Raw genomic sequence first — 22364 nt, forward strand, 5'->3', positions numbered from 1 at the left:
GAGACTAGATGGTATTATATTTTGTATTAGACTAGATTTTACCATATTGAGTGCCCACTCTGTGTCAGGTGTTGTGCTCTGCACTCTATATAGCTCCCCTCTGATGAAGTAGGGGTGTGTGTATATGTATTCCCTCTTCATTTCAACCTAGAGCTTTTGAATCCAACACCCATCCCTTCCCAATGTTTGTTGGTATGTCTCTATGAGCTTCTGCTCTATCAGGAAGACAGGCTATGTTCTCCTGGGAAAATCTCCTTTGCAACCAGTTTAGACACCTGCACTTTCCCCTTCACTGTGCTGTCTCACTGACTCAACCAGCTTTCTGTCTCTCCTTAGCCCTGAGCACAGGGCAGGCACTCAGTCATTGTTTAGTCACCAATAGACATAGCTTCCCTCACTCATTCATTTATGGAACCAATATTTATCCTTGTCTCTGTGCCAGGCTTTCACCCAGGTTTTAGGAATTCAGTGGTGATGAGACACAGACTTGGCCCTCAAGGAACTAGGCAGGAGATGGTCATAATGAAGCAAGTAAGTACAGGTCCCAGGGAACACACGGGGTGGGGAGGAGGGACTTCTAGAAGCACAGGCTCAGGGGCCAGTAGGAGCTAGCCAGGTGAAGGCAGGGGCACAGGTGACAAGACCCATGCTTGGGCTTGCTCCAGGGACAGGCCATTGAAGGTTCCATCAAAGGTGTGGGGCAACGTGAGGATTTGTTCTCTTGTCCTTCCGCAACTCCCTGTTTTTCTGTACGAGTGTCTGCATATATTGTCTATTCATTTATCACCCTCTGTGACTGCCTTGAGACCAAGGACTGTTTCTTTAGCACCAGAACTTAGAACAGTACCTGATCCTAGTAGGTGCTCAGTGAGAGTTTGCTGGTGAGTTATAGATGGATGCAGGGTCTATGAGCAAAAGATCTCTTCATCCTTAAAACAAAAGCATGAACTCAAGAGCTTCTTGCATCCTGTGTCTTTTCTTCTCACCCCCCCCCCCCTCCTTTTTGTTTTTTGGTGGCTGGCCAGTACAGGGAAGCAAGCACTTGACCTTGGTGTTATAACACTGTACTCTAACCAGCCAGCCCTGTGTGTTTATTTTCTTTGGAGAACAAGATCCACTACTAAACACCTGATGGCTCAAATTAGTTTATTAAAATGTTAATAAGGTTGTTCTTTATAAAATATAAGCAAGCCCTTTTTGTTTAGAGCAAAATCAAACCTTACAGATATGTGCCAGTTTCTGTAGGTCCCATTTGAACACCAAATTGTTTAATATCTATTAACTTCTAACAGGGAAAAAGAAAGCTAGAAGTTTTTTTCATTTAAAGGGACAGTTCTTTTAACAAATGAGGGGAGACTGTCCACTTATAATTTTGAACTGCCTTATTGTAAAATTCCAAGCCACTCACCATTCGTATCCTGCTTTAAATTGTTGGGGCTTATTTATTTGTTAATAAATAACACAGCACCTACAATGTGGACATCTCAGTGTTATTATCTTTAAGTCTATATATGAAAAATCAATGCAAGCCAGTCTGAAGATAAGAAAATGGACTAGATTACCCCATAGTCCCTTGCATAAGCTCTGATACACAGGAAAAAAATGTGACTTTTGTTTCTTATTCTTTTTTTTTAATTGACAAAGATTATATATATGGTATACAACATGATGTGTATACGTTGTGAAATTGGTTAAGGAAGCTAGTTACCATATCCATTGCCTTGCTTATTTATCACTTTTTATAATGAGACCATTTGAGATTACTCTCTTTTCAACTATACAGTACATTTATTAATATAGTCACAGTGTTGGTCAGTAGTGGTTCTTATTGTTTTTAACAACTCAAGCAGAGCTTTAAGTAAGATCCAGGCTTTCTTACTTAGTTGTCACACGCTTTTTTACCCTTTTTGTTTATTTCTGGTCACACAGCCAAAAGGTGAGAAATAAGCACTCCTGTGCCATTGATTCACACTAGATTTTGTGGATCTAAAAAGGGAGCAGTAGGGTGTAGGAGGAGAGAGCAGTGAGGTATAGTGTGAAATTCAAAATGGGAGATTGCATAGGCATAGGAGGATTACTCAGCAGTAAACTCCTTCGCCAGAAACTTTTAGCAACTGGTATTGCTTAGAATTATTGCATCAGTACACATTGATTCCTTTTGTTAGGAAACCTTTACTTCACTGTGCGATAGTTACAGATATAATAATAATAGCAACTACCACGTAATGTGTTACTTACGTATAACCTGTTTTCACTGACTGGAGTTAAAGAAGAACAATGCACACTACTCAAAGCTGCAGAATTGCACATTTAACTATTTAAGATTATTTCCCCAACAGCAGATGGAAAATGCTGTGCATGGATAGAAAACACAGGGAACCTTTCGTTTATACTGCATAGGAAAGGGTGGAAATTATAATGTAGCACATTTTATGTTCTCTTTCTTTCCTGAAACATTTTCCCTTAAACTCTGGATTAGCTAGTGTAGTGGATTGAATTATGTCCCCCCCAAAACTCCCTGAAGCTTGAATTGTGTCCCCTGAGTTTTATGTGTTAGAAACTTAGCCCCTCTGTGACTGTTAAGATGGTGGGAAATCCTATTATGGTAATTGAAAGGTGGAGACTTGAAGAGGTGATTGGATTGTAGGACCACGCAATAGTGAATTGCATGGATTAAGAATGGTGGTCAGGGGTGTGGTTCAGAGGGCTTTAAAAGAAGAGGAGAGTCTGTCTTTCTCTCTGCTGTCTCTGCTTCCACCATCTAGCAATGTGAGACCCCTGGGTCACTGTCGCCACCACCAGATGGACTTTGGACTTCCCAGCCTCAGAAACTGTAAGCAATAAATTTTGTTTTCTTATAAATCACCCAGTTCCAAGTATTTTGTTATAAGCAATAGAAATGGACTAATATAGCCAGTGTTTCTAAATAAGTGCACATTGTCTGTTGGCTAATTTCCGTAGGTTTCTCCCTATGGGGTCAAAGGAGAAGAAAAGCCTTTTGTAATAATGTAAGTATGCGAGCTACCTGCACTTAAAATCTAAGATTTATGCTTTTATTACAATTTATTATAATTTCTACAACTTTATGCGGCAATTGCTACATTATAAAAATAATGCAGATTAAATTTTTTACGTTAAAAATCTATCTATAACATGAAATATTCCCCACTGTCAGGCTATATAACCTTCTTGAAAATTGAGGCATTTCAGCTAAAGAATATAGAAAGTCCCTCAATGCCAAGCAGAATGAGACTTGACTGGTAACTTAAGTGTTATACACAGCCACACTGGTTACTGTATTCTACCATACTGATTAAAAGGTGAATCTGAACTATGGTTCTTAAACCTGTCATATGTCAGAATCACCTTTTTAAAATACACTTGTTCAAGCTCACGGTTCTGAGCACCTGGGCTCCCTTAGTTAAACCATGCACATAGAGATATATGCATGATGTACATCTAAAGTATTGATTGGTTTTTAATATCCAAAGGGCTTATGACCATGGGTAGATTTATTCTCAGTTTAATGACCGATTTATTAATCTTATTTATCTACCAAATGAAACTTTAAAATGGATCATTGTAAAACATTTAAGCATTGATTAAAAGCTAAATTATATTTCCTTTACCAATTTAAAAAGGAGTTACTAATCTAATATAGCTGTTTCTTTTAAACTCTTCAAACACCTTTAAGACTAGCTAAAACACCACAAAAATAGCCATTATAAAACCAATTACATTTACACTTAAACCTATTCTAAAATATTGACACCATTCATTTAATTCAAGTCTTTATTATTTCTACACAACATCATAGGGTTTCAGAAATGTCACATTAATTAATACCTGTCTTAGTTTAATAACAAAATGAATACCTACAGTGACAGGACCTGGAGAAGATACCACCTGATTCCTGGGCAGGGCGCTGGTCACCAGCCTGTGCTGCCTCATTATGGGCAAACCTCACTTTTGACATCAGTGTGACTTTGTGTGCGTGTGTGTTTTTTTGTTGCTTGGTTCAGTGGGAATGCTATTAATAGCAATAGGGAACACAGAAGATCCCTGTGAAGGAGGGAAAAGTCCCACTGGAGACAGACTGAGTCTGAGATGCCAGCATTGCATCTCCCGGGTACATCCAGCAGGTAGTTGAAGATGCGGACCTAGAGCTCAGAGGCCATCAAGGCAGGGTCCTAAGTTAGGGAGTCACGTGATAAGAGGTGAAACTAAGTGGGCTGTGTTGCCTGGAGGGAGTGAGCTGAGAGGGAAGAGGCCCGGGAGAGCAGTAGGAAGACAAGAGTTGCAAGGTGTGATGTTTGGCCTTCCTTGTTACTTTCAGAGAGCTCAGCAAGAAGAGGTCTGGGAGGAGGTGGCAGGGAGGCTCGTTGTCATTCCCAGAGCAGCTTCGATGGGAGAGAGCAGAATCTCCTCGCCACGGAGGACTAGAGGCAGGGAGTGGTCAGGAGGCAGAGGCTCCAAATGTGGAAGGGCAACGTGGTAGGGAGAGCATGGAGGACAGAGCAACGGTGTGAGAATCTAGGGAATGTGTGGATGGGTCCCTGTGGGGTCTTTGTTTCATTTTGTTTTTTGATTTTTTTTAAGGATATGAAGAATTTATAATGTGTGTTGACTAAGAGGAAGGAGCCAGTGCAAAAGAAATCACTGAAGACAGAGAGAATAGAAAACAGTTAATGGATTGTGGTCCTAGAGCAACCAGGGGAAAGCGGGGTTTCCTAAATGAGCCTCAAAGGCTGTCAGAGGAGGGAAGGAGAAGAGAATAGATAAAAGGACATGTAGGACAATTCCGAGGCAGAAAAAAAGTTGAATAAACTCACATTTTCTTTTTCCTGCTTTGTCATTCACTTTCAGCCTGGTTTGTGTTATTGGCTGTAAAAAAAAAAAAAAAAAAAATTGTAATTATATTATCAAATAATTTATCAATAATTTATTTTATACTTTTGTTTTTCTTGGCATGAAAATTCATCTTAAGTGTTCCCAATCCTTTCAAAAAATTAAGTGACAAAACTGTGCATAAAGTCTGGGTTGCAGGATTGAGATGTGCTGCTTGGGCAGAGAAAAGCAGAAAGGGTTTGTAGGAGTGGATGTGGGGAGAGTGAGGGGCGGGGCACTCCATTAAGAAGGGGTACAAGGACAGCTGCACAGCAGAGGTGGCAAAGTTAGAGTGGAATAACATACATTAGTAGCAGGACCAGTCAGTCCTGTTTTGCAACGTATGGGAGCAGATGGGGAGAGAGGGGTTGGTGCCATCCTCTCCAGGCTGGGACTGGCAAGGAGAATGCAGCAGTAGAAGTATGGGTACCCATGGGAGCATCACTCCATTAACAGGTCACCAGGCACAAGCTGGTAGAGTGGCTGGGAGGATGGAAGGGGCTGGTGGGCTGGGAGAAAGGTAGGCACCGATGAACAAGGGCAAGCCCAGGGGTGACAGATTGAGAAAAGCAGAAGGATGGGAGATTGAGTCATCTGGGGCTTGGATATGTTCTAAATGGTAGTGAGATCCAAGCTGCAACACACCTAAGGGTAGGTGACGCAATGAGAGCATTAAATCTAATGAGAATCATTAGATTTGAGGATGCTAGGTCTTGTGTGGAAGTCAGTGTGTTTGGAAAATAATTAGCATAGATGCTGAAAAGCCTAAAATTTCAAGCAGAGGAATGAATGAGTGTACAGAAAAACTGAGCTAGCTACTGAAGTCATCACAGACAGGAAATGACTGGATTACAGCTACACATTTTGGAAGAGGGTCGGGACTGCCACAGTGTACACCTGCACCACCACACTTGATATCCCTGGAGAAGGGCTACTGTGTATGAAATAGCAGGTGGTATAAACTTCAGAAGAATCCGTAGGTTCTATAAAGGACTCTAGGATTGTCAGGTCTTCATATCTCATTGGTAACCAGCTCTGTGAGATGCTGGCATCTCAGGTTAGCCCAATAAACACATCTACTGATTTAGCTGAGTGATAATTTGTGGTTCTGTGTCGAGACTTGGCTCGTTTGTTTCTACCTAAGAAACGGTGGTGTGTGGCCAGAAGAAAAGGAAACTGATTAGCCTGTGTGGCTGACATAATAAGATTCCATCTGCCATAGTCACATCTCCTATGATTAAGCATAGTAAGAAATTACTGGTAAGCAGACTTACAGCCTAAAGTGTACTGTAAGTGTGATGGGGCAAAATATTATAAAACCCAATGTAGTAAGGTTGATCCTCAAAGGATAGAACATAGAATTGCTGAATCATATGAGAATTCTACTTCTGGCTATATACACAAAAGAATTGAAAGCAGGGCCTTGAATAGGTATTTGTACACCTCTGTACACAGCAGCATTTTTCGCAGTAGCCAAGAGATAGAAGCAACCCAAGTGTTCATTGGTGAATTAATGGAGAAACAAAATGTACTGTACACATACGATGGAGTCTTATTCAGCCTTACAAAGCAAGAAAATTCTGATACATGCTACAGCACAGATGAGCCTTGAGGACGTTATGCTCAGTGAAATAAGCCAGACACAAAAGGACAAACACTGCTCTATTCAAATTAGGTGAGGTACCTAGAGCAGTCAAATTGCAGAGATAGAAAGTAGAGCAGTGGGTGCCAGGGGGTACTAGGGGGTGCCAGGGGCTGTGAGTAGGAAAGAATGGTGAGTTATTGTTTAATGAATACAGAGTTTCAGCTTGGGAAGATGAAAAAGTTCTTGAGATGGATGGTGGGGACAGCTGCACAGCATTATAAACGTATTTAATGCCACTGAACTGTGCACTTAATAGTTGAAGCAGTAAATGTTACATATAATTAATCACAAGTTTTAAAAAATACATGAATAAGTTCTTCTAAAATGGAGTTTAAGTGGTAATTTTTATGTTACATATATTTTACCACAATAAAGAAAAAACCAACGTAGCCCTGACATAATGAAGCAGTCTTGGGGCAGAGGCAGCTGCTTCTCCTAAGAAAACTTTGAAAAGGAAATTTTCATTTGAAATACCACCTTTTAATCACTTTGATAATTTTTTCTCCTTTTCCTCCTCTACATCTTAGACTTGCCCTTAGACAGGGTCAGAGCTACACCCTAAGATGGGAAGCGTAGGAGACCCCTGCCTGTCTGCTGAGCAGAAGGTGTCGTAGGGGCCAGCCCACCAGTGACGCAGCAGTGGGCGCATATAAGCCGCGACTGCACTGCAGAGAGACTACGCTCCCCTCCCCAGCTTCTCCTCATAGCTTTGCCGCAGGCTCGCAGTGCTGTTGAGGAAAGCCATTTTCCTCTTTGGACTATAAAATAAACTTGATGAACTCGCTGATACAGGCTCCTTTTCTATTGCCAAAAATCACCTGATTCTCCAGCCAGTCCCAGGCTCTCATTTCATCCCCTCTATAACCTGTCTGTTCCTCTGTTTGGCCACATTGCCTGGATGATAGCAGTAAGTGTTTTTATTTTATGTTTCACTCAGCATTCCAAAGAAAGATGAGGGATGAAAGGAAGTAGTTGTTGATCTAAATTTCAGCCAACCCCTCACTTAAGTGAAGTGTTGCCTCAGTAAGCATAACCAGGCACCTGGAGATTCATAGGGTTGCAAGCAGATCTCATAAAATTCTTCATTGATCTCATGTTTTGGGATTTTTGAATGAGTGTTGGAAAGTGTGTTTGTGCATGTGTTATGAGGAAGGGGGAAAATTCCCTCACAGTCCTGCTTTCAGAAGCATCATGCCCATGTAGACGGTCTGTCCAGGATGAGTCCTCATGTGTGTTAGATTGTCCTAATTGGGCATGTGTCGGTGCCTGCAGGTTTTCAAGGAAATCACACAAGCACTGTCAAGAGAAGCCTGTAGTGCAGGATAGAGAAATACAGGTGTTTATTAGGCAGCATTAGACAGACAGATTCATGAAAAGTAAAACAGTGAGAAGGTGACTCTGGCAGGAAGTTTGCGTAGACTTGGCTGGGCAGAAATAAGAATGTCTGTTGCAGCATCAGTTCTAGAGTAGGTGACTGACTAGCTGTCTTTATGGTGGTTAAAAAACGGTTCTTTGGGCCAGCTGCCAAAAAAAAAAGAAATGACCGTTTGTTTCCGTGACTGTTTAGAGGCAGAGACAGGCCACATGGTCTCTGAAGTTCACTTTTTAGACCACTTTTTTTGTGTGAGTGAAAAGTACACACTTTTTTTTTAAGTTGTAATTTATTTTTAATTGACACATAATGGTTGTACATGTTTATGTGATACAGTTTGTTTATACACACACACACACACACACACACACACACACACACACACACATTGAATAATGATCAAATCAGAGTATTTACCTTATCCATCACCTCAAACATTTATCATTTCTTGGTGGCGAGAACATTCAAAATCTTCCCCTCTAGTTATTTTGAAATATACAATTCCATATTGTTAATTGTAGTCACCCTACTGTGAAATAAAACACCAGAACTTCTTTCTGTCCTTCTTTCTATCTAGTTTTGTATCCACTGACCAACCTGTCCTCATCACCCCTCTTCCCACACCTCCTCAGCCTATGGTAAACACTATTCTACTCTGTACTTCTATGAGATCAGCTTTTTTAAATTCTGCAAATATGTGAGATTATGTGGTATTTGCCTTTCTGTGCCTGGCTTATTTCACTTAACATACTGTCCTTCAGTTCATCGATGTTGCCACAAATGACAGGATTTCATTCTTTTTTATGGCTGAATACTGTTCATTGTGGATGCATACCACATTTCCTTTATCCATTCATCTGTTGATGGACACTTAGGTTGATTCCACATCTTGGCTATTGTGAAGAGAGTTGCAGTAAACGTGTGTGCAGATATCTCTTTGACATACTGATTTCAGTTCGTTTGGATAAATACCCAGTAGTGGGATTGCTGCATCATATGGTAGTTCTATTTTTAATTTGTTGAGAAACATTCATACTGTTTTTCTTAATGGCTGTACTAATGTACATTTATGCAGTTTGCTTTGAGGTATGCAGTATTGATTCTTCAGTCCCTGCTATTTCACTGAAATACATAAAATCAACCCTCATTTTGTACATGATCTTTGCTGTGGTTTGAATGTCCCCACAAGCTCATGTTAGAACTTAACCACCAATGTGGTTGTGGAAGGTGGGGCCTTTAAGAGGTGATTGGATCGCAAGGACTGATCTGTTCATGGAGTAATGGGTTGATGGTTTAGTGGGTTGTCGTGGGTATGGTTCTGATGGCTTTAAAAGGAGAGCAAGTGAGACGGTCAGTCTCTCCTACTCAGCCATCGTCTCGCCCCGTGCTATAACCCTGTGTTACTATAGCCTACACTGAGAACAGGGCCCTCACCAGATGTGTTCCCTAGATCTTGGACTTCCCAGCCTCCAAACTGTAAGAAACAAATTTCGTTTCTTTATAAATTACCCAGTTTCAGGTGTTCTGTTATAAGCAACAGAAATGGATACAATCTTTACAAAAAAAAAGTGTTATTTTCTGACTTCAACTTCTTTGAACTTTACGGAAAATAATTTCAGAGATTAAACTTGTTTAGGTTTTCCTTCTTTTCTTGAAGTGATTGATTCTAATGCTGAAACTGAATTTATTTACTTACTTTTCTCTTTTGGAAGTTACAAGAGCAGGGAATTACTTGCTTTTAGCCATTAAGAAGATAGTTTGGTTCACTAATGATATGTGTTCTTTACTATGTATATATTACATCTCAGTTTCAAAAAATAAAAAAAGAAACTCTAGATAGATCAGCTTTGCACATGTATTCATTTGGATTAATACTTGGCATTGAAACATATTAAATGTAGCACACTCAGTAAAGGATGCTAGATGTAAATGGAGGCCACACTTCAGTCCTGTATCGTGTGGGCCCAGGCTGTGCTTCTGGCTAGTTCTCAGGGATGTTTATCCTCCACATACTGTACTTCCAACCTGATGTTGACGTTACTCTTTTCGTAGTTGGTCCAGGTTGTCTTTTGACACTGTCCCCATTATTGCATTTCCCAAAGTGACAGTCTTGAGGAACGTGTGAGGCCTAGTAAGAGTTTCTTGAAAAAAATCCGTGTTCATTTCCCCATAAACACTTCTCATCTCTGTATAAATGCATCTGACCTGACTTGCTTGCAAGAGTATGAAACAGACACTGGTACAGTACAATAACGTGTCCTTGAGTCCCTCAGACTGTTCAGAGAAGATAATAAATCAGAGCATCTTGTGAGTCAAGTTGGATTTTATATTTTTGTTAGTCATTGAAATAACCTGGTGCCTGCCATAAGGACATATCTGACAGCTGTGGCTAAAAGGATTAAAGACCTAAATTAAAGATTACTTGAGCCAGAAGCAGTTCCTCTCAGGACAACACAGGAGAGTGGGTCTAGAAGTCAATTGACAAGCATCCTGCCCATGAGTAAGCATTGTGTTGGCACCACGAGCTTGCATGTCACTGATCTGTGCCTTTACAGAGGCCATCGGTACTTGGGGAGTCATCATCCTGGAGAACTGGGGTGATATTCTGGTCAGCTGATTTAGTTGCAGCTATTAAAAAGTTTAGGTGTAGGACTCCTTCTTGAGGACATGATTATCACTGACTGCCACTGCATTACTAGGAAAATTTATTTCTTTGATCCCTAAGAGCACATCAACTATGTCATTTGAGGAAAGCCCTAAGAAGATATTAAGTAGCAAGGAAATATAAAGTTGAGAAATTTCCAAACTGTGTGATTTCAGCAGTGGCCACACCTATTAAGAGCAGAGTTCTCTTAAACACACAGGAAAGAGACAGACACCTTGGTTGTCCTCTTCCAGTTCTTGATGGTGCAGTTGTATTAGCACTTTCTTGATGGTGCAGTTGTATTAGCACTTTTCTTGATGGTGCAGTTGTATTAGCACCCTTCATATTGCCATTCTCAAGTTTCATGCACATTTATTTACACAGTAGGGGATCCATTGAGATATTTTCAAAGAGCCAGCAACCCTAAACAAAACGAGTGCTATTGAAATAAGTTATTTAGAGTATTAAAAGAAGTATATTCTGGTGCACAACATTTCTTATGTGTAATTATGTGATGGGAAGCTTTGGGAAATACACAGGAGCTTTCACAAGTAATACTTCTGCTTCCATGCCAATGTAAGTAACGTTATATTCTCCCACTTCTGGAAATATGAGATTTACATTCACTGAAACTTTTAACCAATATGAAAGAAATAGGCGATCAGGTGTCATTATCCTGGTTTCCAAGATGAAGATGGAAACTTCATTTCAAAGGCAAGTTTGTCAGATCACAGCAGAAGCACACTTCTTTTGGTGCTTTAGCCCTCAAGCAATAACAGCCAAGAATTATTTCTAAACCACACTGCTTATCAGGGTGCACTATGAAAACTGCCCGGGTAACTTCCTTCCCATTGGTTACAGAGGAGGAGAGGGACAGACTGCAGACAAGTGAGTATTCAATTTGAATATCTTAGATAAAGCTTAGAACCCAGCAGAGGCTAACAGACAATGCCATTGATAGCACAAAAGAAGCCATTTCAGATACTTTCTTAGTATTCCACAGGCCTTACTTAGTATGTCAACAATCTGTTACTGCTATCTCAAAACTTAATGATGTAAAACAGCACCCATTTTTCTTATATTCACAGACCATGCACAGTGAGAATGTCTTATCTCTGATCTATGATGTTGGCCTCAGTTGGGAAGACTAAATTACTAGGGATAACTCAGATAACTGGGATTTGTGGTCCCCCAGGGACTTCACACAGTTCTGGTTCCCAAGCTAGGATCAGCTGTGACTACTGAGCAGAATGAACACATGTGGTCTGTCCATGTGGCTTGGGCGTCCTCATATCATGGCAGCCTGAGAGTAGTCTGACTTTTTACCTGGTGGTCAGACTCCAAAGGAGAGTGTTCTGTAGTACAAGACAGCTACACAGCCTTTTGTGAGGTAGCCTTAAATGTAAGATAGTGTCATTTCTGCAATATTCTATTGGTCAAAGCAGTCACAAGCTCAGATTCAATGGGTGGAAACGTAGACTCCCAACTCCTAATGGGAGGGGTGTCACGAAATTTGTGACCATGTTTTAAAACCACCACAGCCCTCTTCTTGGTATTCCACTGGCCCTTTGTCCTGAAATCCTCAGAAAATGGTTTTTCCTCATTATATTCTTTAACTTTGCCCTACCATCCAGTTGAAGGAAAAGGGGCTTGGAGCTCCATGTGTATCCCATTACCTCCTAAATCCATAGGTGAGGCAGGAAAGACAAGGGTACAAGTAGGCCTGTGTAGAACCTGCAGTGGAGGGAACAGTGGCTGACCAGAAAGCCTCTGCAAGTTTTGAAGGGACAGCTGTTAGTTCTAACTGAAGGCAGGAGTGAGGTCTTTTTTTCCCAGATCTTCCCATTTTAATGTGAAATTGGATTTGTAAATGTTGGCTCATTGTTTTAAAAGCATGCTGTGGGTCATCCAAACACATCTGACCTTTGGACCCTCCTGGGGTCTGGGTTTATGCTATTGCCTATGTACTAGCTCAGAACCCCTCTTGCTAAGGCCTAGAACTCATAAAAAAAGGCAATATTTAAGGTTGCACATTTATATTTATCCACAGAAATCTCCACACTGGGGTCTGGAATGCCCTTCCCTCTTTAAATACTGCTTACTTTAAATAATATTCTTGCAAAGAAAGCCTCTCACCAGGAACTAGGCTCTTAATAAATGGAAGGCATCCTTTCTTCATCTACACACGAGTAGCTAGCTGCATTTTAGTACATTGTTTATGTGTATGTCTCTAAGCTCAATTGGCTAAGGAGCAGATCTTCAATGATTCACTACGTAAAACTGAAGAAGAGCTTCAATTTTGGAGCTAAGTCTGGCTTATATTTTATATTATCCACTCTTCTCAATATTTGTTAGAACTTAAACTTGTCCTAAGCATGACAGCATCTGTTTAAAAGAGAAGGGGGATAATATATATTAATATATACACTTTAGTATTTGGGACCCTCCACTTACCAATTATAACTGTAAGTATAAATAAAAGTTGTAGAAAAACAGGCAAAATGAATCATGACCGAAACAAGATTGAAGAATCTGAAGCTGAAGATGTATTTCCTTCCTACCCTCCTTGAACTAATCATTAACTAAGTTTATACATAACCCCTCCCTCTGAGAAGAAATGTCCTTGTGGCACCAAGCAGGGTGAGACGCAGTGAACAACCTTCACTTCTATATCTGAGACTTGAGTCCTGTGAGAACCTCCCTGTCACTTACACCCCTTGGGTTCTATTCGTTATCACCTCGGGGTGAAGCCAGGAGTGGGGAGGGACGGATACATCCTCACTTTAACCACAATAATTCATTTCAAAGGAGACACTCTGCTTGCTAATACGGTTGATGCACTATAGGAGTAAAATTAGTCATTTTTCTCTGCAGAGGTGAAATTTTAATGATTTTTTAATATTCTGTAGAGCTCTCACTGCAAAATGCATTGCAAGATCTAAACACAGGCAGCTGCTTGTGAAGACTCTTTATTCCTGCTTTACTTAAGTTGAAAGAAAGAGAGAGAGAGAAGAGAAAGAAAAGAAAGAAAAAGAAAGAAAGAAAAGTAATGTGTCCAGATAGGAAATACATCGGGTCTGATAACAACAGAGCTGAAGAGGAGGCGGCTTGGTGCAGTTTACTTGTTGGGTAACCAGTCTCTTCTCAGGGAACCCTGGAGCTCAGGTCAGAGGGGTGTTACTGCTCACTGGGACCTTCTTCCTTGGACCCCCATTTGCCCCAGGTCTTGAAATAGAGTGCCTCAATCTGAAGCTTCCAATATCACTTCACAGGTCTCATCCCACAGCAACCAGGACTACCAGGAATCTGCCATTATCTCTAGGACAGCTTCCTATTGAAAGCAGCTCCATGTCTAACCTCCATTGAAGCAGGTTACAGCTGCATTTTGAAAGCTGGTGCATTGCCTTAAGATAACACTTTTTTATCAAATGGATCTTTCTTTTTACATACATGTTTAAATAAGAGCCCTTCACTCAGAAAACTTGACAATAAAAGGTGATTATCACATAATAGGCACTCAGGAAACAGTGAATTTGTAAATGAAAAAAGCTGAAAATATGAAATGATATATTATTGATTACTCTTGTACTCACTAACTGTTCAATAGCATAATTTAGTTGAATTTGAAACCTCTTAATATAGGTTATCATTCATTTAAAAGAAAAGGATTGTAATTTTACACATTACTGTATGTTTAAAGTGTGGCATCTGTAATACAACTATTTGTTCTTATCTCTATGACTGATTCAAACCTCATAATTCATTAGCCATGTGCATTTTGGGAACATAACCTGAATGTGCTGCTACACAGGCTAGGACCTTGGGCTAGCTTAAGGGTAGCCTAGGAGAATCTTGCAGACTGAAGGTTCTAGTTCCTTGAGCAGTGCCCAGAGCATAGCTCCAAATATACCGTGTGTTTGACAATGTTGAAATGTCTAATTGGTGTGTTGGTATTAACAAACATGTAAAGCACAAAGCAGAGGAAATTTCATTACGTCTCTGGCAAGTTCATATCGAAAGAAAGGACAGATGGTTGAAAACAGCCTTAAAATGTTCTATTACATGTCTGCAAAAATTAGTAGACAGCAGTTAAAGAGATGTTATTAATGTATCAGATCTTCTTGGGGAGTCATGTTTCTATAATGCACATTAAAGCAATGACACTCCTGGTATTTTAATGTAATCAGAGCCAAAGGCAAACATGTCTTTCTGTGTAATTAGAAAATGGATTTATTGACAGTAACAGAGCTGCTATCCAGCTTGACTCAAGATCATGTGGGGAAGTTATTGTTTTATCAGGTAACACCAAAGACTAAAACCTAACTGGGTGCTAGCTCTATAGGTCAATGAAATGATACCATATTGCTTTACTGGTATATTTTGGGGAGAAGATGAAGGGGTGAAATTATTATTTCTGAAAATCAGCAAAAGTCCATTTTTAAACAGCCATGGATAACTAACCAGTTTGTGATCTATGAAGGAATAATTTTAATCTTCCAAGTGTTTTAACGTAACTTTTTAGAATGAATGTAGATGTCAGGTTTTGATTTTGTGAGCATGGGAATGACTTTCAGTTTATGTTTTATGTCTGTGCGATGAACAGCAGTGTCTGTAGGATGTTAGAGAGCCCTTTGGCCAGGTGCAGTAAGTTGGTATGGTCCCAGCTCCGCAGAGCAGAACTTTCAGCCCTCCAGGTCCAGAATGTCGGAATCATGAGATGCCTGGTCCTTGGGAATTGAGGCTCTCCTGGGGGCATCTCACACTGCAAAATGAGTCAAGGTCAGGGCAGCTTAGCGACTCTTGCTTCAAGCCAAAAAAGGAAAAGAGGCATTCATGGAACTGTGGTCATCCTTCTTGGGCAGTCCAGGACCTCCTCTCCCTCGAAAGTGTGTGGAAATGCACTGACAGATCCTCTTTCCTCAGCTCTTTTTCTGGGATTTCAGGAAATCGCTGCCCTCCAGGTGATGCTCCTCCATGCAGTAGCAGCCTGCAATTCAGCCTGCATTTCCAGCATGTTAGAGCGCATGGGTGCGCAGCATATTTTCACATTTTAGATCAGCCACCAACCAGTGGCTTCCAGGTAGGCCTGTAAGCAGGTGGTCATTGTGTCTCCAGAATACCTTTGGGAGATGGAGAAGGGTTCCTGAATGCAGCCTGTGATGCTTGTGGTGGGTGGACTCTGCATTCTGCTGCAGGAGTGCTTTCCCTAAGGGACACGGCCCAGAGCTACAAATGCACACAGCCATGCTGTCCAGGTCCTCATGTGGCTGCTGTGGGTGTCACTGTCATGTTTATGGACTGACTGTATTCCAGTGGAGTAGTGATTTACAGTGTTCTGTACTGGAAACTGATCAACTCTGAGTAGGTTTTCATAATTCTTCCCTTATCCCTTCAACCTAAAAATAATAAAAAACAATTTAAAGATGCTATATAAATCTGCCATGTTTGATAAAAGCAGGGGAGATCTCAGGACCCACAATGACAGTGGCATAAGAGCCCTGCATTTTGCTCAATGAGCGTTTCCACCAGAGAGAGGTGCTTTGTCATCACTTTGGACTCTTAAAATGTTTATTCAGTTGGTTAACAAGCATCAGCAAAATGAACACAATTGCTTATTGATTCTTATATCAAGACCGTGGAAAGTTTAAACTTCTTGATTTATTTCTGATTATAAAATTATCTCCTGGCTCTCTCAGCCTCCACTGTTCCTCTCCCCACCTCACCCCCTCATCCCCCCTTGTTTGACATCATCGTGTCTTTCTAAGGCAAGAGGTGTGAACTGTGAACTGGAATAGGTGTTCCAAATGCTAGCTGCTGAATGGCTTTAGTGATTTCATACGTGTAAACACAGGAACCAAAGAGATGGAGGGCTCTCATGAAACAGTATTTTAGTGTTTTACCTGATAGGAAAGGAGTTAGGGCAGGAGCTGCAAAGGGAAATAATGTTGATGAATGACTGGGCATTTGTTGGCATTGGGAGGGCTGGCTTAAGGGAAGTACTGCATTTTAAATTATACAGATAATTCATAGTTATTATAATAACATTTGAGGATAAAAGAAAAATCATTGATAATCTTTCTGTCATGAAATAATATCATTTTCATGTATATCCTTCCAGAATGTTACTTCTGCAGGTAGATGCATATGAATGTATATTTTTCATTATATGGAATCCTACCTATCATTCATAACTTACCTTTATGAGTTCCTAATTTAAAATTAACATCTTTCAAGTCAGTAAAAAAATACACCTGCATCATCATTTTAAAATGGACACAGAGGTACCACTCAGTACACTAACCATCATTTCTTTGGCCAGTCCCCTGTTGTTGGACCTTTAGGTCACTTCCAGTTTTTGGTACTTTAAACAATGCTATGATGAACATCGTTGCGAGTAATACATCTTCGTTCACTTATCTGGCTGTTTTGTTAGGATAGATTAGTGGAAGTAGAATTGACTGGTCAGAATTTATGCCCAGTATAAAGAGATTATATACATGCCCAAATTGATAGAAAAGGGTGTGTGTTTGTTTTTAACATTCTACTGCTCCATTACTCGTGTGGTGTGAGATTGGAAGAAATCCTGTTATTCATGTGGCCATTTTAAAAAACAATCAAGTAAGAAAAGCTGTTTTCATATCTAATTATATTTTGTGTCAGAAACCCTTGGTGAATGTGACTAAGCTTTGGATACTCCCCTTGACAAATGCACATATGTATAATATAAACAATTTTGAGGAGTTTGCTACCTCCTGAACCAAACCCATGGACTTCAGTGAAGTCTTTGATTTACAGCTACTTTCTGATTATCAGTTTTTGTTATTAATTATTATCACCTTCAAACCAGTTAACAATGAAGCTAATTTATTGTTTCTGTTCCAGCCTGGTAAGTATTATATAATCCTTTGCTTACAGTTTATTTTATATCAGACTGTTATAAAATAGTATTGCAACTGAGAATGAAATCATTCTGCTGAGATAGAATGCCCCTACTACTCTGGGCTTAGAGTTGGTTGGCAGTGATTTACCAAAGATTTATTTGAACCATTCAAGTGAAACTATTGTAAATATACAGGATGTGATATTCACATACTTCACTTTATCCCACTGTTCATACATTTTCTCTGCTTGTGGGATTTATCCAATTGAATACCCCACTGTCCCCTTTGGCGTGACCAAAACCAAACTCATCATTTTTCTCTCAACATACTCCACCTCCATGCAGCCAAATATATGTTAATTGTATAACTCTTTTCCCAATCATGGGTGGTCAAAACTTTGGATTCAGCTTGAGTCTGCCCTTGCCCTGTGTGTGCGCAGAGAGAGAGAAAGGCTGATTTAATATAAGGAATTGGCTCACACCATCCTGGAAGCTGGCAAGTCCCAAGATCTGCAGGGTGAGTTGGCAAGCTGGAGACCCAGGAGAACTGATCATGCAAGTTCAGCCTGAGAACTGATCATGCAAGTTCAGCCTGAGTCCAAAGACCACGGCACCAGGAGAGTTGATAGTGCAATTCCAGTCCAAAGAATGGCAGGCTCAAGACCCGGGACGATCTGATGTGTCAGTTTGAGGGCTGTCAGGCAGGAAGAATTCTCTGATACTCGGTAGAAGTCAGCCTTTTATTCAGGCCTTCAACTGCTTGGATGAGGCCCACCTACATCAGGGAGAGCAATCTGCTTTACTTAGTCTACTGATTTAAATGTTAACCCCATCCAAAAACAAACTCACAGAAACACCTAAGATAATGTTTTTCCAAATATCTAAGCACCCTGTGGCACCCTGAAGCTGAAACATAAAATTAACCATCACAATATTTCTACTTATTAATTGATCCCCAAATTCTTTTTATTCTTCCTGTCTGCAAACTCTTTACATGCCTTATTCTTTCCATCTCTGGCTCTACCTGCTCAGTTCAGGCTTTTTTGTCTTGACCCAGGACCTTTGCAATAACCTCCCAATCAGTATTTTTGCCTTTTTCACCAATACCTATTTTACTGTTTTTTACCCATTTTACCCATTTTTTTTTTTCTTTTTTTTACCACCAGTACCCATTTTTCTTTTTTTTCCTATGAATTCCAGGTTCCAAGAGAGTTTTGTGTACCAAGCCGGCTACTTTACCATTTTTATTCATCAAAAACATCTCTAGTTGTCAGTAATAAATAGCATTTCTTGAGTGTTTACCATATGCCAGGTGCTTTTCTGGCTTTTATGTAATTTACTTTATTTGTATGTTTTTTATTTGTATAAGTTACCTTTATTTATACAAACTATCTCTCTGTAAGGCAGATGCCACTATTCCATTCCCCACTTTGTGAGGAGGAAATTTAAGCCTAGTGGGCTACATAAAACAGCCCAAAATTGCACAGCTAGTACATGTTAGAGACAGGATTCAAATCCAGGAACTGTGAACCCAAAGCCCCTGGTCTTCACCCCACAGCTACAATGCTTCTCATTCAGTGCCATGAACAATGCGAGACCATCAGTGTGTTACACCACATTGGTATAATTCCAGCTAAAAGCAAAAAGGCTGCTGATTGGACTCACTCGTGCCTGTTACTGTAGATGAAGATGCTGTTTCTGTCGGGTTCCCTGGAGAAACACAATGAAAATTCTTGTTTTCAAACAAAGAGGATGTGATATTGACCTTTACCTTGCCCCTTTCTCAGGTCCAGAACCCTTTGGTGTCCAAAGACTCCAGGTGGGAATCACATAAACTCTTCTCCCTTAAACCCACACAGAACATCACAACCAAATTAGCCTTTTCTCCTAAAATTCTGCTTTCTCTACTGTTATTGAATCCCTGAAACTACAGCACCTTCAGTCTGCCCAGTTGTTTGCACTTCCTTTATCGGTGACCCTGAGCTGTAGTCATGTTTGCCCCTTGTCCCTCAATATTTTGCTCCAGAGCACCCTTGCTGGCCACTCCTTAAAAGCTCAGCTCTCTCAAAGCTACTAACAAGTCAAGTCTTGGAGCTTTCTCTCCTACACTCCAAACCTAGCAGAAGTCACACAACAGATGCAGAATACAAGGTGGCAGGGTAAAGCAGGACTGGTCCTTTTCCTGCGGGAAAGAATAGAGAAACCGTCAGTAAATAGGCAATAAAATCAGTGAGCATGTACTTGTTAATTGTGAATTGCAACCCTAGACAGCACTTTCAAGGTTGAAAAGACTTTTTAGTTAACAGGGAAAATATATGTGGTGGGTAAGTATGAAAATAGGTACGTATTTCATATACAGTTGATCCTCATTATTCGCAGATTCCACATTTATTCACCTACTTACTAAAATTTATTTGTAACCTCAAAATCAGTACTGGGCACTTTTGCCTTCTGTAGTTCTCTGCTCAGTTCCACTTGTTTAGTTATATTCTTGGCTGTGCCATAAACGTCCCATTGTAATTCCCTGTTTTTAAAAGGGATTCCTGCTTAAAGATGCTCTTTGTGCCCTGACATGTTCTGCTCACACTTTTTATTGTGTCAGTTGCCTTCTTGTGTTCCTATTCTGACCAGTTTTCCTCCCCATTGAATTCCAAAGTGATCAGATCTTTCTGCTGTTGTGGTGTTCAAGCAAGAATGAGCCAGAAGCACATTGGTCTTTTTTTCCTTAATTTTTTACATTGAAAAATTTCAATAATACAGAAAAAAAGAGAAAAAATAGTATAATAGAAACTCATCCCCCCTTCCCCCATCACAGGTTGCTAACTGCAGCCTCATTTGCTTGCTCTTGCTTATTTGCACAGGCTCTGGCCCTCCTGCCTCTGTCTGTTTATCACTAGCACTCTCTCAGTATATTTTTTCCTAAACCATTTGAAGGTAAGTTGCATACATAGTAACATTTTACTCCTAAATTCTTCAGCACATATCTCCTAAGAACAAGCATGTTCTCCTGCGCAACCACACTACCAGTATCACTCCCAAGACATTTATCGATGATGCAGTAATATCATCAATTCCCATAAAATGCTCCTCCACCAAACTTTTTCTTCCCCCTGCTCCATCCAGGATCCCGTAAAGGGTCAACCCATTGGTCATCCTTGTCCATCACGTTTCTTTTGTCTCCTTTGACCTGAACATCCTGACCTCTGCCTTTTTTTGTCTTTCATGGCATTTCCGTCTCGGAAGAGTCCAAGCCAGTGGTCTTGGATAACGTCCTGCAATTTAGATTCAGGTTAAATGCTTCTGGCAAGATCACTATATGGATAATGTATGCTTCCCATTTTGTCACACCAGGGGGCACATGCCATGAGTTTGTCCCGTTGTTGATGGTGCTAAGTTTGAGTATTTGCTTGAGTCTCCCTTTCTCCTCGGAATTAGTAAGTGATATTTGAGACTTGGTCAATATCCTGACCTGGAACAACCTTTCACTCAGGTTTTAGCATCCATCGATGATGACTCTTGCCTGATGTAATTATGATGTGAATGGTTACAAACGTGATTTTCTAACCAGTAGGCATTCTTCTGTAAAGAGCCTTCTCTTTCTTCCTCCGTCCCTCTTCTCCCCTTTTTTTTTTTCTTCTTGAATATCACTCTAGACTCATGTATTCTTTTTTATTCAAAGTGTTATAATACATTATCATCACTATTCCTTGTGATGGTCACACTGTCCCATATTTGCCAATGGAAGCCCTTTTAACCCAGTTCCTGTGTCCCTTTCACAAAGCCCCATTAATCTTGAGCAGTTCCTTGCTTTATGACATAGAGGTTTTTTCTTTGTCTCTTCCCAATAATACTATACACGACACAATTATCTGTTATTTTCTGTCCATAACTATGTTGTATCAGAAGAGCCAAGTATTTTAAACAAGCAAACAAAAAAGGTATACCCCATTCATAGCTAAAAATAGAACTCAATGTATTTCCCCAGAAGTGGATTTCTGGACCAGAGCCCAGCTACTAATAACCCAAATAAACAGGCACTTCCTCTCAGTGAAGAGTAGGCCATTAAGAAATATCTGACTCGGCATTGTTTGTTTGTGAAATGCCTTTTCCATGACAGCAGAAAAAGGAAAGTAAGTTGTACTTGTAATTTAGAATGTAAAAACATCCCATCGGACAGGTGTTTTTATGATTAAGATTGCGTGCCCAGCACCCTGCTAACTGCTGTTATCGATACTATTAAAGAGGCAAAGGGAACAACTGGTTGGTTGGCTCAGTTGGTTAGAGCATGGTGTTATAACACCAAGGTCAAAAGGTTCGGATCCCCATACCAGCCAGCCACCAAAAAAAAAAAAAACTAGTTGAAAAATAGAAGCCTTAAAAAAAAGCAAATATGTGAGAGTGTACTTATTAGTTCTGCAGGAACTACTAGGGGAAGAGATAGGGCAGAGCAGATGTGTAAGGATTGGTCTAAGCAGAGGGGAATTCTGCACAGACAGGACCGTGTCTTTGTGTGTGTGTGCGTGTGTGGGTACACAAGATGTTTTCTAATAAGCTGTTAATGGTGATTATCTTTGGGAAGGAGGAACAGAGGGATGAAAAAGAAGGAAACTTAACCTTTTTATTTTATGTCCACTGTGCTTTTAAATATTTTACCTTGTGTGTACATTACCCTGACAACAGAAACACTAATTTAAGATTTTCTTATTAAAAATGTTTGAACGGGTAGAAGAAGGATGTCTGTGCCACCTGAATAGAAGACCAAAAGCTGCAGCATGGGTGCGGCTGGGTCTGATGGTGAGAGCAGAGCTGGAACTGCAGCTGGCAGTGAAAGGAGGTGGGCTTTAGGAAGTGAACTTAGCGGAAAAGCAGTCTCCACGCACTCCAAAAGGTGGCTTTGCCATTACTCAGGAGATCCACTAGATGATTTTTAAAATCA

At 40.3% G+C, this 22364-nt stretch overlaps 1 protein-coding gene across 3 annotated transcripts in view; it reads left to right on the forward strand.

Moving 5' to 3' along the window:
* The window catches only part of LYRM4 (LYR motif containing 4), a 138168-nt gene that overhangs the window by 68831 nt on the left and 46973 nt on the right, over nucleotides 1-22364 (forward strand). The window contains exon 3 of one of the 3 annotated variants that reach the window (XM_063097867.1): nucleotides 2766-2833. The exons of the other annotated variants lie outside the window; for them this stretch is intronic. Coding sequence (XP_062953937.1) covers nucleotides 2766-2833 — 68 coding nt within the window. The remainder of the gene's footprint in view (nucleotides 1-2765; nucleotides 2834-22364) is intronic. 3 annotated transcript variants of the gene reach the window in all.

This window comes from Cynocephalus volans, chromosome 5 (assembly GCF_027409185.1).
Source record: "Cynocephalus volans isolate mCynVol1 chromosome 5, mCynVol1.pri, whole genome shotgun sequence".
NCBI lineage: Eukaryota > Metazoa > Chordata > Mammalia > Dermoptera > Cynocephalidae > Cynocephalus > Cynocephalus volans.